General features: G+C 31.6%; 1 protein-coding gene across 1 annotated transcript; it reads left to right on the top strand.

The window, feature by feature from the left end:
• The first annotated feature begins 1321 nt into the window (after nucleotides 1–1321).
• On the top strand, nucleotides 1322–2291 carry LOC121126178 (uncharacterized). The gene is made up of 3 exons (XM_040721484.2): nucleotides 1322–1601; nucleotides 1662–1760; nucleotides 1887–2291. The coding sequence occupies exons 1-3, from the start codon at nucleotides 1451–1453 to the stop codon at nucleotides 2165–2167; spliced, it is 531 nt and encodes a 176-aa protein (XP_040577418.1). The 5' UTR covers nucleotides 1322–1450; the 3' UTR covers nucleotides 2168–2291.
• Nucleotides 2292–9207: the final 6916 nt, after the last annotated feature.

The following is a 9207-nucleotide window of genomic DNA, read 5'->3' as shown; positions in this document are numbered from 1 at the left end:
AAAGCTCCCAATCTGTTCACCAGCATGCCAAGACTCTTATGACTTGTAAAGTAGGACATAACGAATAAAAAATATAATATCTAAACACGTCCTAAACTGGTTTTGAGTTGTCTTTACTTGATTCGATAAAAATCAAATTTTTCTAATTTAGTTATGCTACTCAAAGTTTCGGGTCCAAACTCTGCACAAACTTTTAATACTTTTTTCTTTTTTTTCGCAAATCCCGAAGGTTTCATCTTATTTGATATGGCATCCATTAAAGGCAATGCCAGTCTCAAAATGGTGCCTCAACCTATTACAGGTTTTGAACATTTTGTCCTCAAGGTATTTGGTCTGGATGTTCCAGAATGTGGACTTCAGGTCATCTACATTTAAGTTTGGGAGAACTTTTGTGTAGCTCTCAATGACGCCCTATTAAAAGTTATGAAGGGAGTAGAAGTCAAATAATGACAGGAGCAACTTCTGCTCGGACCGGAAATCACCAAAGGCTTATATGCAGAACTCCCGTTCCTCTTGAGTTTAGGAGAGCTTTTGTGTAGCCCTCGATGACGCCCTATTAAAAGTTAGGAAGGAGGTAGAAGTCAAATGATGACGGGAGCAACATCTGCTCGGACCGTAAATCACCACAGTTTTAGGGGCAGAACTTCCCTTCTTGGAGCTCTGGATGTTCCTTTTTTAACGATATTGGGATGCTGGATATTATAGAAGGTCCTCACAATGAACCCAATGATGGCTGCGATGGGGTTGGGCTATACGTACGTCAAGCAAGTGGATAAACGAAACCTTTTTACTGATTTTGTGGGTGATTAATAACAAAAACTGCATCAAACAAGGGTTATTTATTAGGCAATCAAATGATAAAAAAAATAACAGAACATCTTACTCAAAAATGCATTAAAATTCGATTAAATCGACAGGGAAAAGCTGGCAACATAATGCGGCTTTAAGCCTATTAGTAATTGTATTATTAGGTTTATATTTTACTTGTTTACAAGAATTATAAATCTTTGAAGAAAGGTGTAGGATTAAAGACAATATATACGTTATGTTTTTAGTCTGTATGAACATCAAATTATGCAATATGGTAGTATTTAATTAAAATACTACACATGCAGAGCCCTCAAATGTACTACTTATAATTGTATATGTAGTTAGGTAAACAATTAGGAGGAAATTTAGCTACCAATTTCGTTTCCTTTGTGTTTACTTCTCTTCGTTCAACAATAATATGTAGTCAGCTTTATGTATGTGTACATACAAATCTAGGTGGCTACGATGGGATTCGCACGCCTTCACAGCAATCCATGTTGTAGTATTTTTTATGTACAACATCACTATGTAGTCTCACTCCTTTTCCTAGTATTTAAAAATCAAAATAGGAAGTCAGTTCAACGTTGAATCCTATTAAGCAACGGTACCTCCATCAAATCATTTTTAAACTATAAACAAAATGGTTCAGAAGAAGTCATCATCACAAACCATCTCCATTGTTGCTCTTTTATTCCTTGTGGGATTTGTTACTGGAGAATTTAATTTGGAGGGATCATGGAAAGAGGATCAGTACAAAAGAGAGCATTTGAATGATTTCCTCTATGCCATTGGTAAGTTCTAATTTTTAATACTGTTATTTAGAGTACATATAATTTACTCAATTGTAATAGGAATGAGTTGGTTCAAGCGTGTTTATGTGACGTCCACAAGTTGGGAAAATACGCAAAACATCGAGGTGGATGGAGACAAATATCATATAACAGGAGTCAGTACGTATTCTTTAACTCATAAATTGTACATTACATATTCTATTTCGTTCTATCTGATAGCATAAAATTATGTGATATAAAACATTTTGCCACAATTTATTATTCTAATTTATATTTAAATTACAGAGGGCCCTCACGCTGAATCATTTGACATTTCCTTTGTTGCGGACAATATTACTGTCACAGATATTCCTATGGGATCCCTTGGTGGTGTTATGGATGGTACGGCTGAGTTAAAGAACGGAGTTCTCTACACCTACTTAGCTAATAAAGAAACTGGAATTGTGGAGATGAAAATTTCCAGAAAGATGATTGACGACATTGATGAAAAGCCTGCATTTGAGTTCAAGAATGTGCATATCCCATCTGGAGTTGTGTACAAAGCTGTTTTTATCAAGCAAAACTAATGAAGGGAAAAAATCACAGACTTTTATAGAAACCAAATCAACTCATAATTCTAATCTGATACTCGTTTTGATACATTATTACTATCTTGAGTGAAATAAAAATGTATAATAATTTTAAACATAACTTTTATTTACCTGTAGTTGAGTTATTATTTAGGTTGATAATTTTGGTAAAAAATAAAAGCGTGCGAGGAGAAGGGAAGATATACTTATGGCCTCATTGATTAAATAGTTTACATCTTTTTCTATCAAGAACGTTATCATTCCCGCCTTTATTATTCAATATTAATATAATGTTAGATGCTGATTGTCGATAGAGAACTGAATAAAATGCCTAAAATAACGTCGCCTTCTGTTTGGATTTCTGGAAATGGAGGCCCAGGATTTTGGAATATATCATAGCAGATGAGAAACAGATGGCTTGTCAGATTTATATATGTAAATGTGTCTTTAGTCCCCTATCTAGAATTCCACGCCACTCATTATCCTCATATCAAGAGTATGGATATTTCTTTATAAAATCAAGTTAACTATGAATACATCAAGTCAGATCTTTGATCTCACAAAGATGCTTATTGCATGTAATATAACCTTATCCATTGCTAATCATCCTACGTTCAAAAAAATTATAGAGAAATACACGGGTAAATTCTTCCCTTCCTGAGGAACCATCATTAATTAATGGAGGATGTTGGTACTGATGTCATTTATAGAAATACCCCCATTGTAAATTGAGAAGTTAAGATAATTTTCAGCATGTTTAGAGTCATCCACACCAAATTACGAGATGGAACTCTGAATTTTGTACCATCTAACATTAAGTATTCATTTTTTTAAAATCTAACCATAAAATATGATTTGTATTTTAGCTAAAAATATCAATAATTATGATACACAACTCATTAAATGGTAAAACAACTGCTTAAATGGTCACAACAACAGAGGTACTAGCTTTGGATGGTTCGCAACTAGTTTGTCTTACACTAGTTTCTTCAATTAACGACTTGGGTATGATAATTAAAATTTCCAATATTACATAGTCAATAAATATTACTTTGTTATCACTTAAGGATTAGCTATGGTTGATAAGCCCCAAGAAATGGTGTTCGGAAAACTCATGAAAGGCAAATAAAACTGCTGCTTAAATGGTTACAACAACGGGGGTAGTTACATTGGGTGTAGCATTATAATTAGCAATTGTGCGTCTCCTTCATGATAATAGTATACTGTTATACAAGCATAAATAACGAGGGGAGGGGGAATCTTTTTTCCCCTTAATAAGGAGTAATACCGTCGCACATTACTACATAATTAGCTTTTGCACTGAATCATAACGATGGATTTAATTCTAACATTTTTTTATTAGTATATTTATTGTCTAATTTTATGGTTTTGACATTTACTTTATTATTAATAATTATTTATATCTCATCGATAAAGATCAATAAAATAAATGATAAGATAAATGAAGAAGAGGGGTGATTATCTTTTTGATTAAACTCCACGTCTCCCTTGTGTCTTGCAACCTAAAGTTATGATATATTTAACTAGATTCCGATGTCAGAACAAGAAAATATTATTTGGATCAATCTATTATTTCAATATTCTGTATATATTATTTATTGTTATTAGTTATATGATTCCAATTGTTTCATTTTGTATATTTAACATAAATGTATGATGGTATATTTTTTATTATGTAGATTATATTTAATTTAAGCCTTCTTTTTAAACTTGGAACTTCAAATATATTTCAGAATACTCTACTTTGTCGTTTCATTAGCTATTATTCTGAGAATAAGTTTCATAATGGAATGTGACGTTTTCAAATCTACTGTAACAGATAAAAAACGTCTTAGTCAATTATACATAGTATATCTTCATTAAACATTTTGCTAATAAATACTTTTTATTTTTTCAAAAATCATAATATTGCATGCAGCTAATAAACACATCAGTATTTTAAACAGTGATATCATAAGTCTTTCTCCCTGCCCCCTTCTCCTTGCACGCGTTTTTCTCTACAGAATTATCAACTTAAGTTATTATACGAATAACAAAGTTCTTCATGCTTTAGCACAAGAGTGTGCAAGGTAAAATTCTAGACTTGACTTTAAATTAATCTGGAATACGTTAGGGTGAATACTTTACAATACTAGATACGTAGATAAAAGTAGGCACTATTCCAGTTAATTAATAATTAGTTATTATTATTATTTTTTTTTAAATAAACAGTTGTCAGCATGAAGGCGAAAAAGTAAATGGTGCATCACGCAAATAAGTTTCAAAGAATTCATGAATGTTGTAGTGTGGTCCCGGAGTCTTGTTTACAAGATTAAAAGCATTGTAGCTTAAAGTCAGATCCTTTAGATATACTCCGGTAGCTGTAAACGCCGAAAAATCGGGATCATGGATGAAGTGGGCACTTTAATCAGCTGAAGTCCGTCCAAGTCGATTGGGTAGCATGGTAAAGCCCTCAATGTTGAGGATCACACTGTGAGAATGTATGTGAATGATTTGGGGAATACCCTTTATGTACGACGACATAGGAAACTGCATTTAACAGCAACCAAGGCCAACTGGTTCAAGAGAGGTCAGAAATTGTTGACTAGGTTAAAACATAAACGTCGGTTTGCCCATACTCCTCCCAAACTGTTCTTCCTTCGATTATGCTATATGGAGTTTAGTCGAAAAAAGAGCATTTTCTACCCCTCATCGAAGTTTGGAGGATCTCAACGCCTCTGTTGTGCTGCAGTAGATGGCCGTGTCTGAGGCCTTCATCGAGTTATGTTGTGACACATTTAGGGCTATATTTTAGGCCATGGCAGTAGCTAATCCAAATTATTTTGTAAAATAGACAGATACATTAATCAGAAATAAGGTCTGTGATATGTTGCTCAATGTTTTGTATTCCTTTTCATTCTTGAAAAAGCTTATATTAATTATTCGTATCAAAAAATCCAAGATTTTCTCTTCCAGATTGTAGATGGACGGCAAAGTGTATGACTCCTTCAGCGGCGGAGAAGTGATTTTGAAATAAAGATACAGAATTGAAGACTTCTAAATTAAGCCAGTTGTACAATTCTATAAGTGGCCAACGTTTAAAAAAAGCTTTAGGGGTATATATCCCACCCATTCTATTAATACCATCTATTTTAGACTTTGTTTTAATAAAATCTATTACTGAGTTAAGGAATTTCTTAGAGTATTGTCATTTTTTGATTGTTTCTGGAGTTAGTACTGAGAATGGTACTAACAATTGGACGAACAGTCCAACAAGGTCATACACCTATAACTTCTTGCCAATACTAAGAGTTACTCTGAGGATATCCATGAATTCAATATATAAACTTTGATATTCCTTTATCAAAAAGTAATGAATACTAATGAAAGTTCAGCAAACTAGGCAACCCTATTGAGATTGCCACTACAAAAGTATTGTTCTCGTCTAAATTCATTTTTTTACAACCATACACATGGACATAAGGTTATTAAATAAATTCCTTTTGTTTTTCTTATTTTATACAAAGACATTGACGGTAAAGACTCCCAGTGGTGTCTTAATTACAACTTACCTGTCATAGGTAATGTTGTAAACAATGGTATTTCGTTATCCATGAAAATAACAAAGGGAACACTGATTTTGTATAAATGAATTCAAGCCAAAATAGGATTTTATCTTTGAGTGCAAAGTCCAAAACTGATCTCAGTTTTTCATTTAGTCATCTAAATCAAGAAATTTTTGTGGTTATAGTATCCCGGGCCTATTATCGTTGTAAGTCATTTTTTACCATTAAAACAATCTCCAAATTAAATATAAGATTAATAAAACTTATTTAAAATTGTTTTTTATAATTAAGAAGTGTTGTTATTGATTCTGTAACTCATCTCATTCTGAAATTGATGTTTTCATTTTTCAGGCTGAAAAATATTATAAAAAAACAACATTCTTCTTTAGATCCTTATAACTTATTCATAATACATAGTAATGAGGAATATTATACCTTATATTATAGGAATATATTCGATGTAATAAAAAAAGTATATATATATATATATTCAAAAAATATGCATCTCCAAGGATTTTTGTTCCATTTTGTATTTTTTAAGTGATCCCATTTTGAATATATTAAAATTATCTATTCATTATGAAGATTGTTTTATTGATTCGATCCTGATATCTCATTCCCAAGCAAGGAGTCCACTTCACTACCTGATGAAGTTTGGTAGTTTTCCTTGCATGAATTCGAACAATTCGATCTTCCTTTTACATGGTATGACGAAATGTGCATTGAAATCGGGGGAAAATAGTTTGATAATGTTTACTATTTTTAAGTACACCCCTATAATAAATGGTATTACTGATAAAATACAAAATGGAATAAAGATCTTTGGAAATTCTTAGACGTAAATAAAAACTGAAATTTTCATTCATAATTTTCTTTTTTGACGCGTATGTTGATTATTGGTATGCTATTATTTGAAGTTTATCAAACAATATTTTAAATTCATGGTATTTTTTGAAGTTATAAGAGTCATTAATAAAAGTTTCCGGGGTGGGGGGGGGCGTAAGGCGTTTATGAGTTTATGTTCCCTACAGATTCCAAAAGATACTGTAGATTACCTCGATATTTTGCGGTTCGCTTGGTAAGATTCATGTTCTTTTTTTTTGACATCATGAGGCTAGAAAAAAGATACTTGGAGACACAAGTTGAAAAATGCGAATCAAATCTTAACTATTGCATTAGCAAAGGGACAATTGATATCTTGTCTGTGGTTAACCATGGAGCAGAAAGAGGTGTGAAGATAGTGTTAGACTTATTGGGCCAAGCTAGAAAAGGAGAAAATTTAGAGAACATCCTTCAAATGGTTGAGAACGATAGATATTCTCCTCCAAATCAAAGAAATATAAAGAAGGAAACAAGGACTTGGTATTTAAAAATTTGACAAATGATCTATTTATATGTGTAGAGTAGTTAATAATATAATTATAAATTTATATTATCATATGAATATGATAATTAGTGAAAACTTTTTCTTTTTTCTTTTCACAACTGAAATTTAACAATGTCTTCTTTATTTAATAAACAGTTTTTTGCGCGATAACTTATGACTCTCTAGAATCAAGGAAACTAGAGTCACAAAAAAAACAACAACATAAAAACAATCATCTTTTATCGTTCATAGAAATATTTTATTCAACTACATATTTTTAAAACAAAGCACAACAACAAAATTTTGCTTGATCAGTGTTTAAAAATTGCAATTGTGATAGAGGTAAACGTTAAACAAACTTGCTAAAATTTTATGTGTGTTCTACTTACCTAGCCACCATACCAATATTAAGTTTTGTTGGGGCAACTGCATGACTCTAGTATAGTCAATTTCCTACTGCATCATTATGATCATAGTAAGAAAATTAGAATTAAAATTATCAAGATCTTCCTCAACAACTACGAAACATTATGTATTATTATAATTATTAGTAGATTTTGTATATATCAGAATTCTCTGAATAATTTTTCAATTTTTTTCATTGATTTTGACCATTTCCTGTTCCCTACTTGGGCCGAACATCGTCGGGTAACCCTTTGATAGTACTTCATAAAATAAGAATGTAATATTGTGACATTAAGAATCAAAAAACTATCTCGTTAAAACCCTGAACTCATATTGTTAATAAAAAATATACAAAATTTAAAAAAAAAACACGTAATTTTATATTTGCAAAACTGATTTAACCTGGGTCGAAACTGAACTGGACTGCAGACTTACATAAGTATAGACACAACACTACAGGTCATTATAGTCTACGGAGTATATTAAAAAATAAAGAGTGATTATACCTGCTATAAAATTTTAAGCAGCAATAAAATTCAAATTAGATGCTATAGTGTTGTATTTATTTAATGATCATTATTGCATATAATCAGTTATGGAAATTCAGAGGGGTATGGGCATGTTAAAAGAAAATACACCGAAAGTCAACATGGTCACCCTGACAATTTGAAGAATGTTTTGGAGGAGAGAAAGAATAGTGATCATGACTTTTTCTTAGATCAGCTACAATCAGTTGTAACAAGAGAGGAAGGAGAAAAGGATATAAACAAGGACATTTTCTAGTATTACTCCGATATCGATCCCCACTTCTACTCCGAGTCCAACAAGGACTTACACTTATAACTCCACAACAAATCCTCAGGGGTTATGAGCGTCTTTTATGAGCTCACACGAATGTTCAATCAGGGTTGAAGTATAATTGAGTCTATTTAGAGTAGGATGTTCACTACTCAGAAATTAAATAATAAGGACAACTGCTAAGGAAAAGATAATTCTTTATTTATAATATTAATAATTAAGAATTAACAGGCCAGCTAAGAAACACACTGAATTTACATAATATTAAGAAACTTTTTTTCTACAAAATGCAATACATTTATTTACGGGTACAGGGTGTTACTTTTATTTCAAAACCAACACAATTTTAATTTTTCAAATGGATTTTCTCCTAAATAAATCCTCTTATTTTTATAAAAACGAATGGCAAATGAAGATATTGTGAAATAAAAAATAGTTAATTTTTAAGTCCGGTCACTACTTTGTCATTCTCACTTTAAAAAGTATTTTTCCGCAAAAGATTTTTTTGTAATGGTAAAACAAATAATTTTTTTATGGATTTCTTCCCAGAAAAAAAATCCATTCGATCAAATTATGCAGCAGAGCAACAACTTTAATTGAAAAAATACATCAAGAAAACCAAGTTCTTTAAATAATGTATCTCTTGGACACCCCTAAATAGGCTTGCCGGATTGGCCTTGAAAAGTTTGGTTCGGGCAAAAATGTTAATACATATGTATTGAATACGTTTGTTTTGTGAAACCATTTTTCATGAAATTTAATTTAATAAGTTCTGAGGCTCTATATTTTAAGTGACAATGCGGCCTATTATATTAAAAGATTGGACATCCTTGGCCTAGACTCTACATCGGAAACAGGTTGTCAGTTGTGATAAATTAAAGGGGGACAAGACTAATTTAGTA

Source organism: Lepeophtheirus salmonis, chromosome 11 (genome assembly GCF_016086655.4).
Source record: "Lepeophtheirus salmonis chromosome 11, UVic_Lsal_1.4, whole genome shotgun sequence".
NCBI lineage: Eukaryota > Metazoa > Arthropoda > Copepoda > Siphonostomatoida > Caligidae > Lepeophtheirus > Lepeophtheirus salmonis.
The sequence above is the reverse complement of the archived record's forward strand: the minus strand, read 5'-3'. Positions and strand labels throughout refer to the sequence as shown.